General features: G+C 34.7%; 2 protein-coding genes across 3 annotated transcripts; one reads left to right on the top strand and one right to left on the bottom strand.

The window, feature by feature from the left end:
- Window positions 1,188–7,800, top strand: LOC109344177 (oligouridylate-binding protein 1-like). 2 transcript variants are annotated; one of them, XM_019582821.1, is made up of 13 exons: window positions 1,188–1,365; window positions 1,478–1,612; window positions 2,655–2,719; window positions 2,952–3,054; window positions 3,424–3,500; window positions 3,770–3,831; window positions 3,940–4,027; window positions 4,232–4,307; window positions 4,680–4,710; window positions 4,814–4,936; window positions 5,976–6,061; window positions 6,861–7,034; window positions 7,347–7,800. In XM_019582821.1, exons 2-13 carry the CDS (start codon window positions 1,496–1,498, stop codon window positions 7,659–7,661), a joined length of 1,317 nt encoding a protein of 438 aa, XP_019438366.1. In that variant the 5' UTR covers window positions 1,188–1,365; window positions 1,478–1,495; the 3' UTR covers window positions 7,662–7,800. The 2 variants fall into 2 exon arrangements, with proteins under 2 accessions (XP_019438366.1, XP_019438367.1); XM_019582822.1 differs by having other exon boundaries at window positions 2,658–2,719.
- LOC109344179 (U-box domain-containing protein 52-like) lies at window positions 10,733–16,313 on the bottom strand. Its single transcript, XM_019582824.1, has 10 exons — window positions 15,661–16,313; window positions 15,242–15,348; window positions 14,958–15,079; window positions 14,061–14,278; window positions 13,754–13,817; window positions 13,375–13,678; window positions 12,913–13,014; window positions 12,410–12,838; window positions 11,133–11,888; window positions 10,733–10,819 (listed from the first exon to the last, which is right to left on the bottom strand). The coding sequence occupies exons 1-10, from the start codon at window positions 15,860–15,862 to the stop codon at window positions 10,781–10,783; spliced, it is 2,343 nt and encodes a 780-aa protein (XP_019438369.1). The 5' UTR covers window positions 15,863–16,313; the 3' UTR covers window positions 10,733–10,780.

Here is a 17,395-nt window from a genome sequence, read left to right on the forward strand (position 1 = left end):
ATTAGTATTACATACCACAACATCTTTTTAAATGATAACATGGACAAAATTTAAGAACAAACTAAAAATTTAATTAGTTATAAAAAAATAAGGCTTAAAATGACATTTTAGCCATTCATTTTGTAATTTAAATAATATTTTGGCCCTTTATGATTAAAATAATTCCTTTTATTTCTTCATGTTTTTCAAATATTTTAAATTTATCTTTTCATCTACAATAGTTAAGAATCTTACAACAAATAATCCTCATTTTAAGATTTGTGAACCCACATTATCTTATGATTCAAGTGATTAAACTAGACAATGGTCAAATAATAATGTTATTGGGTATTCCAAGTGTGAATGAAGAAGTCTCACATTACGTAAAAATAGATGAATTAAAGAGCATATAAGTTGATGGACTTCTAGATCTAATACCTTAAGATTTTGAGTCAATATGTGGTGTCAAACCCAGTTATATGCTTCTTTCACTTAGCCTATGAAAGAATGTTGTAACTCATGAATAAAGATCTCCCAACAAGTGGTATCAGAGCCGATGATTCGACGGCTCAATAGAGTATTGAAGTGACAAATGGTCGGGAGATCCATGTAGGATCCTTGTGTCAAAAGTTTTCCTGACGAGAGGTCAAGGTGGCGTGTTTCATCAATGAAATGATAAGTCAATGACGATGCAAGTGGGTAGAGAGCTGAGCTCTAGTGTATCCAATACTCGAATGAGAATTCACACTTGAGGAGAAGATGTTGGGTATTCCAAATGTGAATGAAGAAGTCTCACATTAAGCAAAAATAGATGAATTAAAGAGAATATAAGTTGATGGACCCATAGACCTAATGCCTTAAGGAACATATAAGTTGATGGACTCATAGACCTAATACTTTAAGGTCTTGAGTCAAGATGTGGTGTCAAACCTTTATAGATGTGGTGTCAAATGTGATAAAGATCTCCTGACATATGTGAAAAGTCACGATACCAAAATGACTCCTATCTCCATTAAAATTCTTAAGAGAAGTACAAACTTGAAACATTTTTAGAACACAAAGAAACAAAATAAATAATATTAAATATAAATATAAAAAAAATAGAATTCCATTAAGAAGTAAATGACCAAAATACCATCTAATTCAAGCAAAACATAATGAAGAAAAAGTAAAAGGGTAAAAGTAAACGGATATAACCCAATCCGAGAACAAGACCCGAATCACACGGTTGAATTTTACACAGTGAGAAGTGGATAGAGATTGATACGAGAATTTGGGGATTCAAATTAAGGACCCAACAATTGAAAAATAGAAGAGAGAGCGCAAATTCCAAAAACCAATTACGATCATTATCATCATTCACACTTGCGACGAGAGAAGACGCAGGTGAAAACAATGAATTCCCTTCGTTTCCATTTCCAATCTAAGATTTGAATCGCCGATTCACGATTATTATTATTACGATTATTCATTTGAATTTGTGTTATTTGTGTTTTAGGAATCGATCAATTGGAATATGCAACAGAGGGCAAAGTTGCTTCAACAACAACAACAACAAGCCCTGATGCAACAAGCTTTGCTTCAACAACAGCAGATGTATCACCCTGGCATGCTCGCTGCTGCTATGTCGCAGGTTAGGTTTTCCTCTTCTTTAGATTTTTGGTATTTTCGCGCTATCGTGTTTGATTTTCCTTGTAAATGCATTCAATACTACGTTTGTTTTTGTTTCCTTCAAATTAATATATATATATATATATGTGTGTGTGTGTGTGTGTTTGAGCACAGGAGGAAGGAAAAAAACATCTAATTGAATTAGTTATATTCTCCGTATTTATATCATTGCTCTTATTTGAGTTGATTTTCGGTCGACCAGCTGAGTGTTTCTATGTTAGCTTTTGGCTCGAGGATAGAATAGGATGAAATGAAGGGGTATGTTATGTTCTGTTCACTTTGGTTTTACCCTTTGTATGTAACAAAATGACTCTCCTTTTAACTGGCATGTGATCTTGTTCATTTCTTACGTATAACATAGCATAATAAGGAAGACACATGTTATATTTTGTCAGATTTAACTTTTAACACGTTTGTGAAACTCTACATATGGTTATATTATGTTTTCACTTTTCAGTTTCTGAGTGAACTGATGTGGGACTTTGTTGCCACTTTATAGCCATGTAGAACTAATGTAAACCACGCTTCTCACTTTCTTCACAGGAATAGGGATAATTATGTTGTTTGTTTCGACATTATTTGCTGAATATCCATCTCCGTCTGATTTCCTTTTGTTTAGGAAATCCTGTGGCTTCGAGCTATTACTGTCACTTGCAACATTGTGATGTCTGCTTTTAGTCATGTATTATTATTTTTTCCAGTTATTTCTATCTTTTTGTTATGTACTCCTAATAACCTTTTAAGTGAGTCAATCTTCCAGTGGTCATTTGATATACTGTTTCTTATAAGAGCTGTCTTGCTTAATGCTGAACTAGTAGAGAATTACTTTTAAAATTATGATATGAACAAATTTTGTTTTATGCAATTGATTGGTTTTCCATTTGCTTTATTCTAATAATTTTGATTTGTAAGTCATATGAAAAATTGTTCATCCTTTCACTATCAATAGAAAATCAAGTTTTTTTCTCTGTTGTTTGCTTATTCTTTGTTATTTTAACTTTTTGCAGATGGATCCTGTTCCAAGTGGGAATCTGCCTCCTGGTTTTGACACTTCTGCATGCCGTAGTGTGTAAGTGTTGGATTTTTCCTGCTTTTAGATGCTTCTTTGGGTTTGATTACATAGTTATTGTTTTTTGTAACGTGTAAGTATGACGGTTTTCCATTTAATACCTAGTTTTTAACTGATCTTAATTTTTGAGAGATAAATTTGATGCTATTGAGGTTAAATAATCAACGTTCCAGAATTAGTATAGTTTTCCTGCTTCGACACCCAATTAATCTTAACCTGTGTGTACTTCCAGTTATGTAGGAAATATTAATGTAAATGTCACGGATCAGCTCCTCGCAGAAGTTTTTCAGAGTGCTGGTCCTCTTGCTGGATGCAAGCTCATAAGAAAAGAAAAGGTTTGATTCAGTGTTCCTCTCAATAGTTTCTGTTCAATCTGTTGATGATGATTATCCCCCCTCCCCCCATAATTTGTCTATTTTTTCTTACCAACTAAAAAACCCGTTTTATTTTTCAAATCTTTTCTTAATAATATGAACATGGGTCGTAGGTTGCTTTAGGTCCTTTTATAGTTGTTATATGTCAATTGCCAGTCATCAGTCATGCTGTGGGGAGAACAGTAAAAGTCTCCCGTTGTGGCCCCTGGATTAGCATCTGCGTACACATAATCTCTTCATAGTCCTTATCCCAATCATCTGTGTTCTCTACTTTTTGGTTTCTTCTGATTTGTTTGCCCCCGTTTTAAAATTATGACCCTACTGTTGCAGTCCTCTTATGGTTTTGTGGACTACCATGATCGTGCATCTGCAGCCCTTGCTATAATGACATTGCACGGACGGCAACTGTAAGCACATATTTTATACATCGTTATTCTGGTTCTTTGGCATGTTTGCATAGGATGTGAACCGTGACAGCATTCTGCATTTGGCTTTTCTGATGATAGAGAATTATTATCATTTTTCACTTTCACGGTCACTTTCATTAATAGACTTATCAAGTATTTGGCAATATTAATATTATTGTAATGGCTCCATTGATGCTGCTTTAACGATGGAATGTTGACAAATTTCTGAGTTTTCCTTAATATGTAGTGATATTGTGTTAAATTTGCAGATATGGTCAAGCACTTAAGGTGAACTGGGCATATGCCAATAGCAGTAGGGAAGATACTTCAGGTTGCTTTTAAGCACAGTCTATTTTATTGTTGGTTTTGATTATCTTACTTCTTGGGGACATTCCTTTTCTTTTTATTTTCACATTCCTTATAATTTTAAAATCATCAGGGCACTTCAATGTATTTGTCGGTGATTTGAGTCCAGAGGTCACTGATGCAATTTTATTTGCATGCTTCTCAGTCTATCCTAGTTGTTCGTGAGTTTCTCATTGCTTTTTTTCTTGTTGCAATTTTAGTGGTCACTAGAGTAAGGCGTATTCTTTTTTATGGTGACAATAGTCAGTGGTGACAAGTTGAGGAAAGATAGTTAATGTGGGGGAGCTCTTCAACGTGTTACTCAGTCCTGTAAGATATGTCGATACATGGAACTTACTTTTCTTCTTCTCTCCTATTAATTGCAGTGATGCAAGGGTTATGTGGGATCACAAAACTGGTCGCTCAAAAGGATATGGTTTTGTTTCTTTCCGTGATCATCAGGTATTGCTTATTTTGTAATCTGTATACTGCGATGTACTGGAGAGATCAATCAACGCACCCTCCTGAAGGAAAAAAAAATGTATTTCTGTTAAAGATTGTTATTAGTGCTCTCATTTTGTTCTCTTTAATTACACATGTAGTGCAAGAATAAACTTATTCGTTACACAACCTCAATGTTGCTTTGAATACAAACCTCAGTACAAATTCTATTATCATTGTTTTTTCCTGCTTTTTTTATTAGATGGTTGAAGTGAACTCTGAACTTATATAACATCTTTTAAGTTAAACTCAGGCCAAAAGTTAGTTTAGTGCAGCTATGTTAATTATACGCTGAATAGTGGAATAATATATCTTAATGTAATTGATATGCAGGATGCCCAAAGTGCCATCAATGATATGACAGGTTAGGCATTTAATTCTTTAATCCCGTGTTGTTGTCGGTTTCTGTTCTCGTTTGTGGTTTGCTTTTGCTCCTACCAACTTGTGGTGTTTCCTGCTTCTTATAGGTAAATGGCTGGGAAACAGGCAGATACGGTGCAATTGGGCAACTAAGGGTGCTGGTGCCAGCTCTGGCGAAGAGAAGAACAATGACAACCAAAATGCTGTTGTGCTTACAAATGGATCTTCAGGTATCTTATACCTTTCTAAGAGCCATATAACATGAAAATATAGATGAAGGTTCTGGGTTAAATTTTTTCTTCTTCTCCATGTTTGGGTTATCACATGGCTCAAATTTGCTATAATGAATTGTGCTGAGTGATTTCATACTAATTAAAAAATTAAAATATATGATGGACCACACTATTCTGATAACCATTGTATTTTGGTAGTTCACGATCCATAAAAACACTCCTTATCTTTCTTCTAGGAAATATCACTGGAAAGTCTGGAATTCTGATATTGTTTGATTTGTTGAACACCATTTTTGATGTGCAAGGATAGGTTGTACTTGGTTATCATATTGAGCTTGTGGTATTATATACTTTTATCGATGTGTTCAGAGGACACAGGTAGAGCTTGCGGTATTATATACTTTTATCAATGTGTTCAGAGGACACAGGTAGAATAGAATAGATAAGATAGATACATAAATCAAACCTGATTTTGTTTGAATGAGACTTCAGTGAGTCTTGTTTCTTTATATGGTGGGTTTTATATTGTTTGGCAATATGCATTATCCATTGCTACTTTGGGAGTGTTTCTGAATCTATGTTTATATTTATTATACTTAAATGTTAACTTGGTCCTCCAAAGATACAAAGTGTCACCAACGCCAATTTGGCCCTCCAGAGAAATTGCACCGGATAAGTCCCTTAAAGATGAAATGGCTACCACATAGTGTATAGATTTAAGTCTGGGAAAGAGTTAGAGTGGCATTGAAATAGTCACTAGAAGGACCAATGTGGTTGCACTTTTAGACTTTCAGAGTGCTTTTTTACTTTGGAGGGTCAAGTTGGCGGCACATGTATTTTTGAAGGATAAAGTTGATGACGCTTAACTCTAGTTATTAATAATTACAGTGTCCAGAGTTAGTTCAGAATTGGAAGTTGGAACCTTACTTAGCCCTACAGCTTCATTTGCTTTTCTGTTTTTTATGTAGTTCTGTAAACCGATTGTGAACTTGAGGATTGTTAACTAATGCTTCTTGTGTGTGCGTGTGTTCTACAGATGGAGGTCAAGAGAATAACAATGAGGACTCTCCTGAAAACAATCCTGCATACACCACAGTTTATGTTGGCAACCTTCCCCATGATGTAAGTTATAGGAATTCTGGAGTGTAATGTTATTGTTATTGTTTGTATATACATGTGTACAAGGCTGTACTTTCATTTCTTTGTCTACAAGTATGGAAAAGTATTTAATTATTAGCTGGGAATTGTTTGGTATTGTTTGTTAGAATTGGCTTTAAAAATAACTTTGGAGGATTTTTTATGTGCATTAATGCTGTACTCCTGCTTTCATTTTACCACTATCCACTTGACATCAATCAAATCAAACTGCCAGAGAAATTTCATAGCATATGCAAGGTAATTTTCCACTGCAGTCTTTCCAATAGCATGAGTGCTTAGTTACATGTGGTGTGGGATACAAGCAACAACATCAACCAACAACAACCACGCCTTTATCCCACTGGTTTGGGATACAAGCATTAGGGTATTTAAAATTCAAGCATAGTTTGTGCCTGGCATCGACTGAAAGCTTGACCATCATCAATTAGGTGGGGTTGTGCTCCAGCTTGTTTCATTTTGAGCATGATATATTCTAAAGTATTTTCAATCAGCGCTGCAGGTGGATTTGTAAAATATTTATTATTTGAAGTATTAAAATTAATTCACTGCGGTAGAATTGATATTGAACTTAATTCACGCCGTGTCAGTGTGTCCTATATTATCGGTACTAATTAATTTATTGGATGCCTATCAAATTTGTGGCTTGGCACTATATTTGTCTGAATGTGAGACAGTCTTGTAGTTTCTTGAAAATTATGAATTTAGTTCACAAACCTCTTGATAAGTAACTTATCTTTATCTCATATATGGTTTGATTTCACAGGTAACTCAAACTGAACTTCATTTCCAGTTCCATGCACTGGGTGCTGGGGTTATTGAAGAGGTCCGAATTCAGAGGGATAAAGGTTTTGGATTTGTCAGGTACAACACTCATGATGAAGCAGCATTAGCCATTCAGATTGGTAACGGACGAATAGTTCGTGGGAAGAATATGAAGGTGAGAAGGCATTCACTTGTTGCTTATGATCAACAAATTAATTGCCATTTCAGTACTACGGTGATGCTTGCCCTATGGCCGTATTTCATGGCCTATGATTGTATTAGGGTTAGAGCATTCCTCCATGCTTCTTCTAGACTGATGGACCCTGTTCTATAATGTTGCAAAGTTAAAATGCTTTTTAAGTTTAAATTGAATTCCAAGAATGTGATACACCTCTAAGCACCATTACGCAATTACTTTTAAATGCCGAGATCATGTTTTCATGTGTTGTCAGCGAATAATAAAATGTATTTTAATCGATTTATGCAGTGTTCATGGGGTAGCAAGCCAACCCCTCCCGGAACAGCTTCAAATCCCCTACCTCCTCCTGCTCAACCATATCAAATGCTTCCCACTGCTGGGATGAACCAAGGCTATTCTCCTGCTGAGTTGCTGGCTTACCAGCGCCAACTGGCCTTGAGTCAAGCTGCTGTATCCGGCCTTTCAGGTCAAGCCCTTCTACAAATGACTGGACAACATGGCCTAGCCCCTGCTTCGATGGGCATAAACTCGGGGGCATCTCAAGCCATGTATGACGGATATACTGGTAATTCATCAAGACAGCAGCTTATGTACTATCGTTGATACATTTGACAGTGCAGATTCATAGTTGCATTGTTCCTTCTGGGGGCATTGATGCATTGTCACATTTCTCTTGCTTCCCTCACAGCATGTCCTTTACAAACTGGACCTTGAGGTATTGTGGCTTGATAATTAGTACGTTTAATTTTTTCATCTTGTGTTGTGACTTTTGTTGTGTTTGACCTATATGAGGGTTTGATGACTTAAAATGAAGGGATATCTGTATGGGTTTTGCTAAAATGGGAAGCTTTTTATGTTTGGGTAGTTTTTCATTAATGGTATTGTATATTATAAAGTATTGACATAAGTTTATGTTAATAATTTTCTGTTTTCTGTTTTCATTTAGTTCCGTGAAAGGCAAATATCTACTCCTTCGTGGATCAAAAATCATGCACGTATTACTTTAAAAAAATTATATTTTTTTGGGAATCTTATGGACCCTGTAATTTTTCCTTTCAAAACTATCCCGTCGAGAATTAATTATTTTCTAGAATTTAATAATCTATAATAAATGTTATAGTTATTTATAACTGCTTTGGCTACTTAGTTTTTTTAGAAACAAATCATTTGGAATGTAATTACAGTTTTTGAAGAAAATGATTGATATATGAAAGGAATAAAAGTTGTAATAGAGCTATTTTAGACAGTGGAGAAATAGTTTAAGAGGGAATTTGTTCCATTTTAAAGTTGTCGTAAGCCTTAGTGAAGGCTTATCTTATGAGGTTATAGAAGTTAATTTTTCCAGATTCTTAACGATATTTTTAAGCATCCTTTGGTGCAAGGTTAATTTTAGATCGAAATAACAAAGCTATCTTTCTCCAAGAATGCTCAGCATGCATTGTTATGGGATGTTCCAAAGTAGAAGTATAATTGATTTAATATTTATAAATACAACAGCTTGCATAAAATCAAACACATCTAGAAGACATTAAGTTTATGAAAAATATTATCTTTGAATAAATGTTCATTGATTATTTAACAAACATTTTCATTTAAAAATGTTGCAGCTGAATATAAGTGTATGAATTGAGTTGTGCTGAGAGAATCCATTTCTAGTCCATTTCCTCATATGGGTATCAACTTTTTAACCAAAATATAATTCATTATTTCATCATAGAGATCAACTAATGAAAGATTCTGAGCTAATCCATTTACTTAGGAAATGGAGAGGATATGGACTGCATTTAGTTATAGACACAAGTGAGGCAAACAAGCCTTTTGCTTGTCCTCATTTTTTGTCCCGGCCAATTAAAAAATATCACTTAAATAAATAAAAAAATATTTTTATATTACTTGATGAAATTTGATTGGCTAAAGACATAATGACAATCTTTTTGGGATAGAAAACCCGGATTCTTTGCCAACCTGCATAAAATTATCAAACCTAAATACCCTTTGTAACATCTCAAAATCCATGACTAGCATGAGGTTGAAAGAAATAAGTAACCTGGACAACTTCTAAAACCCATTGTTGACTAAAAGCTAAAAACATAAAAGGTTAATGTAGCAGCAGCACAAAACAAAATGCAAAACAAGACATCAGAAAAGCAACCAAAATGGCTACTACTTTCCAAATAAAAAGGACCACATTAAGTTAAAACATTATTGTTAATAGACATCAAGTGTTGTTACTTGTTACTTTTTAGCAGTGCTTAGTCTCATCCATTCTTTGAACTAGAACTTAAATTAATCCCTTAGCAGCCTCAATGCACTCAATAAGCTTTGGTCCACATTACTTGAATGAGATAGCATTGGCAAAACAACATCCACATTAAATTTCATAACCATTCCACATTTCTGTGGCAACATTGTCACTTAAAAGTGTTACTTGTCTATAGCCCTCATTACATTGTTGTGTTTGCAATCTATTTAGTCATGTTGAAGCAATTCACAATTGACTTTTGACAATTAAGGATTCATCAACATCCACAAAGGTTAAAAATTATGCAGTATGCAACAAGCAAGTACTATGTCCCTCGTCGTTTCAAATGAATAACGTGGTTCGGCACCACCTGATAAAATGGGAGATCCCTCTTTTTAATACGCCGAAAGTTTTCTCTATGACATGTTGTCGTGGCTGTTTATTCATCTCATTCCCTGTCTCTATTTTGGATTGGTCCCTGTTTGTTTGTTTGGCTAACTAAACAAATGAGATTAACCAAAGTATTATATTTTACAGTCTGTTTCTTTGTCTCCCTCTACATCTATCCTTTTCTCATTCAACTTTTGTGAAGAAGGGTGGTATGATTTTAATTCAAGAAATACCAAATTGAGTTCTTTTATTATGAAAAAACTATTAGGAAGGAACTATTCTAGTACAAAGGAACATGACTAGCACAATGATAAAAAAAAACCTTTCTTGTAACCATGATCAATGCATGAGTTACTAATCCTATTGGAGAATGATTTGGTTACAAAGAATGTCCTTTGTAATCAAGACTCTCTTTATATCAGTTTGGAGAATGATTTGGTTTGTTGTGGCTTATGCGAAATGACATAATATTCTCCAATGGGAACTGTAACTTCATGGAACTTTTGGATTTGATTCAGGTGAGATCGTGGAGATGGTTGTCTGCTAATATTGATCATGGTATTTATGGTTTTGCCTAATAGTGTATCAATCCTATTGCTTGTTTGGGAGGGTTATAATTTGTATGTGATTGTTTTTATCACCTACTCTATATGTGTTAGAACCCCTTGTGCTCTTTAATTATATTGGCTTATCAGAAAAAATGCATGAGTTATTAACTTATCATTGTTTTCTAATACTAGTAGTGGTTATTAGTTAAGGATAATGTTTACTTATATAACTAAGACAACATGCCTTGTTGAGTTGTATATTGTGAACAGTACTGTTAAGTATCTATATGAATTATCTTCTTGTACATTTTGAGACTCTGGTTTTGTGTTTGCAAAACTCTACACATAAAAAGGCTGCACTTTGATGTAATCTATTTTGGAATAAAGAATAAAAAGATGACATAACTTGGAGAATCAAGCATGATATTACATCAATCCACCTAAGTAATTTACACCTAATCCCGTAGATCAATTCATTGAACAAATTTATCTTCTTTTTTTAACCTTGTTTTGATTTGTCAGACATCACCTTGTGTGTTTCTTCAATTGTCTCCAGAAACAGGAAGTGAAGAGTTTCCATCCTGCAAAAAGTTCATGCAGCATTTATGTTAACATGGTATTAGAAATTCATACATAAGCTAGGAATATCCATGTTTAGTTCATTGGACCAATCACATTAATCATAGTAGATAATTATTATCAAGAGTAAACCTTTAATCTAGTTCTCCAAAGATGATAATGTAATTTGTTAGATAACTTTTTTTATACCAATCAAGTTCTTCAAAATTTAAAATGACACTACATTGGTCCAAGACTTTAGTTCTGAATTAAGTCATTCAAATTAGTATTATTTAAGTCTTTAACATATAGCAGAAATAATATAGAAGAACTCACAAGCTGTAAAGAAACTTGACTCTGGTGATGCACATTTACATAGCCACCCAACACTAAATGAAGATTACTATTTTCAGCAATTTCTCTTAGCTTGTTGAGTTCTGGTAGGACAACCTTTCCAAGATCAGGTCTATCTCGCCGTCTTAATTCGGCACACTGCACTGCCATCTTTGCAAAGCTCAAGGTCTCTTCTTCTGGCCAGTCAGGCACTGTTGGATCCAACATCTCAGTAAAAGTTCCCTTCTCAATGGCCCCTTCAACATGATGTGCCAATCCCATTGGAGACTTTGCTGTCAAAAGTTGCAAGAAAATGATCCCAAGGGAGTATATGTCTGATTTTACACCCAACATTCCTGTTTGCTGGTACTCAGGATCTATATAGCAAAAAGTTCCGGCCGTCGATGTCATTCGATATTGTGTCACACTATCTGCCACAGATGGTGGAACTAGCCTTGCCAAACCAACATCACTGATTTTGGCAACATAGTTGCTGTCAAGCAGGATGTTGGCTGGTTTCAGGTCCCTGTGCACTAAAGGTTCTGGTTTTGTTTGGTGAAGGAACAACAAGCCAGTGCCGATTTCAGCTGCAATTTTGAACCTGACCTGCCAGGGAAGTGGAGGAGTGTTGCTGCGACGAAATAGGCGATCATCCAAGCTTCCGTTAGCCATGTACTCATACACAAGGCACCCATATTCTGGACAGGCTCCTAGGAGGAGAACCATATTTGGATGCCGTATGCAGCTTAGTACCTCAACCTGTAATGTGACATGCAAGCAAGTCAAGTAAACATATAAATAACAAAGCCCTTTTGCTGGAAAATGCTAGATAATCAGGAATTTTGTCGCCAGGATAATTCGGCATTTTTTTAGAACTAAATTTAGGTGGGATCCTTTGTATACTTGTGGTGTTGTTATATCAAGAGAAAAGCACCTAGTTTTATAAATTATCTAACCACCATCCTTGAATCTTAGTAAACTCATGGCAAATAATTTTTGCTATATAGCATTACTCCTTTATGTATATCATGGCTTATGCACTTTGGAAATCAACATTTTCCGCATGTTGAGTGTTGAGATTCTTGAGATTAATTAGAGGATCTTGTATAATTATATTTTACTAGGGAATCATATCTTGTAATTATTTCTTATGAACTTGTTCCCCTAAAGTTAAGGGATTCTTATATTATAATACACACAAGAATTCAGAAACAATTTGTCCTTTTCAAGTTTGAGTTTATTTAAGAGTGTCGCATGTAGAGTTTTGCTTCTATGCTTACCTCTCTTTGAAACTGTGACCTTCCTTGTGCTGCATCAGGACGCAAAACCTTCACTGCAACGGGTGTATGCTCCAGAAGGCACTTAAAAACTGGACCATAACCTCCTTCTCCAATCTTTAAGGACTCTGCGAAAAACTCTGTTGCAGCTTCAATCTCTTCGATTGAATACCTTCTATACCTCACATCCATGTTTCCTAAAGCATCAAGTGCTCTTCTTTTCTCTTCTGCTTCTTTAAGTGCTTTCATTTCTGCATTAAGTCTCTTCTGTGCTTCTAGTTCTGCAATCCTCTTTTGTGCTTCAGCTGCCTCAATCGCTGCTTTAGATTTGGCCTTCTCCTTTTCTGCAATCGCCAACGCAGCTTCCTCAGCGAGCCTTGCCTCTTCTAATCTTCTCTCTTCCTCCAATTTCCAACGTTGAAGTTCTACTGCCTGTCACGCAAAACATGTCTCAGGTATTCGAGTTTTTTCTAGAGATAAACCATACATTATTCGACCATGCATACCTTCTGCTGTGCTGTGAGTGCCTCTTTACATGCTGTGTTATACATTTCCATTGTTTGCTTGAGCTCTAACTTCAATCTCCTCATTTCAGCCTCGACATCATCCTACAAATAAAGCACAACATTATTACTCTCTTTGTAATTTCAATCAAGAATTAAACCTTAAAAAGGGAAAATGTACTATTAGTAGTATAGACTAAAACTAAAACATATTCTCTTAAGCAAGTTAGAAGAAAACTAAATGATTTAATCAATTGCATAAACATTGCGAGATATGTAGGCTCGGTTTCATCTTGATGGCTTTACCTTTAAGAAAGAAAATGTCCAGATATCCTTTTTTGTATTTTGATTGACAAAATGCACTTCAAGAAATTCTTTTGGACCCCTTAAGTAAATGAACTACTAATGCACGGCATGCACATGCAGTGCAGAAACTACAAATGTGCCTTGCCTGCTTGTACTTACCACGGCTTGTGATGTAGAAGATGAAAGCCTATCACTTTCAAATGAGAGAGATGTGAATTCAAGAGGAGTTCCCACTTCCACCGACCTCCTTCCATAAGGCATAGACTCGAAGCTATAGTTCCCATCCGTGTCTGAGCTATATGATAGTCGAGAATTGGATATAGTTGTATCCGAGTTGCTATATAACGAAGGGAACATGCAGTCTTCACTAGGCCTTCCGGAGCTTACAAAAGATATGTCACTATCTGGAATTGAACTTTCGACATATGACCTACCACTGTAACCTTTCCTAGTGAATGGTGACCTGTTTCCAATAGCATTTAGTTTGCATATGATATAGCAAATTATATGCTAAGCAGTACATTATTATGTCACTGACCTGAATAATTCTGTACCGTCTTGTGATTCAAGTGATGTAGCATTTGCGGGTCGCCATTCAGGTTCTAGTGGAAACCATGTTTCTTAGTTAGGAACATACTTACACTACATATATACATACATACAGATAACGACAAAACTTAGGTACAATTCTTTGGCTTTTTATGGTGCTGTTTTCAAATATAAGCATAACACATGTAATATATATGTGTTTTCAAACAGCACCAAAGAGACAGAGACATCTAAACAATTGTACTTAGCTTTTGTCCTATAGATAAATGTGTGATTCTTGAAGAGATCAATCTAACCTTTAACACTAGCAGGAACTACTGGCACATGTGGTGGCTCTAATGGTTCTGACTTGGCACTAGCTTGACTTAACTGGCTAAGCATAGTAGAAACAACTGGAGCAGAACGAGTAGCAGATCGCATTGAATTAATCTTTCCTTTAGCAACTACATAGACTGTACAGAAATCTGGTGCCCCTTTTGAGACAATTCCCGGAATATCTAATACCTTGAATTTTCTGAGATAAAAGTTTCATTAGGCAATAAATACATATCAATATATATAAGCTTGAAACTCAGACATTTATTTCAGTTTTTCTATTCACATACCAAATTTTGCATACTACTTTGACACTGACTAGTGACTACTACATATTCAAGGTAATCAAGTACCATGTTCAGTTGCTACATATTCCAAGATGAACACCAATGTAAATAGGTGGGCAAATATCTATATCCCATTTATTTCTGCTTGAAGTATTAGACATACAATAAACTGTCTTCACCTAATAACTTAAGCTTTCGACGGACTCAGTCCATGACATGATATCAAGGCCTCTGTGGCCAAGTTATATAGAATTTAGTCCTTGTTGGTCATCTTTACTTAACAACTTCAACTTTTGAGAGAATTGGTTCATGACATGATATCAAAGTATGTATGACTAAGTGGTCTAGAGCCTTTCTACCCTTGTTCTAAATAAAAATTTGAATATAGCCACATGGTAAAAATGTGTGTGCATATCTTGTGGATTGTGACACAAACTAAATGAAAAATTGTCTTTTTGTTGCTTGATTTTGGTCATACTGTTTATATTTTATCCGATACTAGTTAACACTCGTAGGGGAAGACAGAAAAAGGCTAAGATGAGATCTAAAATTTGAAAAATGACAATGTGACTTAGAAAGATAAATGCATACTTAAACAAACCAGCTTTGGTTGAGGAGCCAAGAACCAGATGCTCAATTCCTGCATTAGAAACATATTCAATCAAAGCTTTGGATACATCTACATCTTCTAGTAGCACATCCTTGCATTGTATCTATGCTCCATCAAAACAAAACAAACAAAAATTATAAGATTCTAAAATTATGTCAAGAATTCTAAACAGAAAACCATAGCCAAGATGTTTATTTTCATCATTTCCACAACTATGTTTGGTCACTTTGCTAAGGAAAACACTATGAAATGAAAAACATCTTACATCTTTCCTTGTACAAAAGACACGATATGGTAGGAAAATATTTTTGTTAAGGGCATCAGGGTCTGTTTTTCCCACTGGACCCTCATCACCAATTTGCATCCCTGACCCTGCAAAACAACCAAGTTGAGAAATCAATCTTGTAGACTTTGAAGTTCCAAGTCTTCAGGCTATGCCTATAGCTATTAATAAATTGTTCTTCTTTCTTTACCTTCATTTGCCTTTAACAAGGCATAGGTAAAAAATAAGAAACAATAAACATGCATTGTGAGGAGGCATTAATGTTATTATTAATGCCACTTTCATATAGCACTTAGTATGCATAAGGTAAATATTTCATCTTCATGAACCAAGTCTTTCGAAAAACTACCGTTAGTTGAAGACACATGAATGATTTTATATATCGAACGAGCATTACTCACTTTGGCCGAAAAGAGAAGGCGATGTGGAAAGAGAGCCTGGCTTAAGCTTGACATGGATGAGAAACACAGTTGAACTTCTATTGAGAAGATGATCAATGGTCCATTTAAGTGCATTTTGGCTTCCTTTTTCTTTATCTATTGCCACTGCCACCAATCCATTCACACCATCCTTCATCTCAGCATTATTCTTCGGCAACCACATTGCTTTCTTTTTTTCCTTCCTAAACTCTTCTCAATCTTCAAAATCTTATGGTCCTCTTCCAATGAAAAGAAACAAAACTAAACAAACCCTTATGCTCTCAAATATTGCATTTTGCTACTACTTCCTTCTGAAAGAGACCATCAAAGTTCCTTATTTTAATGTTTCCTTTCTGATTTTTGTTATGTTGTTCCAAAAAAATTCAGGACTTTCCTTTGATGAAACAAATACCATGCAACTCTTTGTTAAGACAAGAGATAAGATAACTTGGTTTATTTTGAACCTCTTCTTTGTCCTTCCTTAACATATATCACATGCAAAAAAGGACTTTGAAGCATGTTTTTAATGTGGTCCACTTTGTCATATGATTTTGTTGTTTGTTTGTTTGTTTGTTTGTTTTGATGTTGAAACAAGAAAAGAATAGCTATTAACCAGCACTCTTTATTTAACTAGCATCCATTTTTGGATTATTTTGACCATTTTGAGATTTTTCTACAAATGTAACAACCACACAGATTGTTCTATTTCTATATCTTGTCTCACCCCTATAGAGGATAACCAAACTTAGCGCTCTATCTTTGACTTTGTCTTTCCCTCTTGCAGATGAAATCTTCCATGTATTTAGTCAATTTTCAAGCACTCAGTAGCTCAAACCATGACTCATTTGTGTTAGCATTTAATGTTAAAACAAATCGACAAAAGGAATAGTCCAGCTGATATTTAAACCATACCTTAAGATGAGACATGTCATGTAAGACTTACTTCCCAACATATCCCTTCACAAAAGTGTGCCGGACCAGGCGAAAATTACCTTTTACTCAATGATTCAAGGATATCTTTTGGTCGGAGAGAAGTTGAATTCTAACTCTAATACCATATTAATTTTCTATCTCAACAATTAATAAAGTGCTGCAATAGGTATTTAACTCATATATATAAGAGAATGAGACAAAAAAAATATTGAACTTACCTCTCTATATTTATTAAGTAACTTTTCTTATAAATTTTACATGCAAGAAATGTTTATGCTATATATATATATCACATTGCTGATAACAAAAAAACAAACAGCATGTAATCTCTGATATACAACTTTTATCACAACATTTTTTCACAAAAAAGACAAACAATAAAATTTATTCAATATCTGTTTATTTTGGAAAAGGACCCATCTTAATTTTTCTTATTAGAATGTGGAGGAGCTAGATAAACATGATTGGATCTCACTAATAGTATCTATTGCATTTATCACATTACAAATGAATAGACATATACAAAACAAAATAAGACAATATTACATATATTATATTCTTCTAATAAATTACTCTAAAAATGTTCTTAAACATATAAAAACCACATGTGTGTTCATGTAACATATGTTACCTTTGTATGGGTAAAAATTAACATAAATTATTACACAGACATTCACATGGAATCTGGTGGTTCTAAATATAAGCCACTCATGACCCATCATAGAAAAAGTGCATATACCTAAACATTCTTATACAGTAAATCCAATCATTACTTATCCCTGAC

This window comes from Lupinus angustifolius, chromosome LG03, assembly GCF_001865875.1.
Source record: "Lupinus angustifolius cultivar Tanjil chromosome LG03, LupAngTanjil_v1.0, whole genome shotgun sequence".
In the NCBI taxonomy this organism is placed as follows: domain Eukaryota; kingdom Viridiplantae; phylum Streptophyta; class Magnoliopsida; order Fabales; family Fabaceae; genus Lupinus; species Lupinus angustifolius.

Bases quoted from the DNA above. Each gene is read 5' to 3' on its own strand.
- LOC109344177 (XM_019582821.1), top strand. From the start codon at position 1,496: ATGCAACAGAGGGCAAAGTTGCTTCAACAACAACAACAACAAGCCCTG. The intron at 1,613-2,654 runs GTTAGGTTTTCC...TTTAACTTTTTG, and splicing joins TCGCTGCTGCTATGTCGCAG to CAGATGGATCCTGTTCCAAG. The intron at 4,308-4,679 runs GTATTGCTTATT...ATTGATATGCAG, and splicing joins TTTCTTTCCGTGATCATCAG to GATGCCCAAAGTGCCATCAA.
- LOC109344179 (XM_019582824.1), bottom strand. From the start codon at position 15,862: ATGTGGTTGCCGAAGAATAATGCTGAGATGAAGGATGGTGTGAATGGA. The intron at 13,679-13,753 runs GTCAGTGACATA...TATTGGAAACAG, and splicing joins GACGGTACAGAATTATTCAG to GTCACCATTCACTAGGAAAG. The intron at 11,889-12,409 runs GTAAGCATAGAA...GTCACATTACAG, and splicing joins GGTCACAGTTTCAAAGAGAG to GTTGAGGTACTAAGCTGCAT.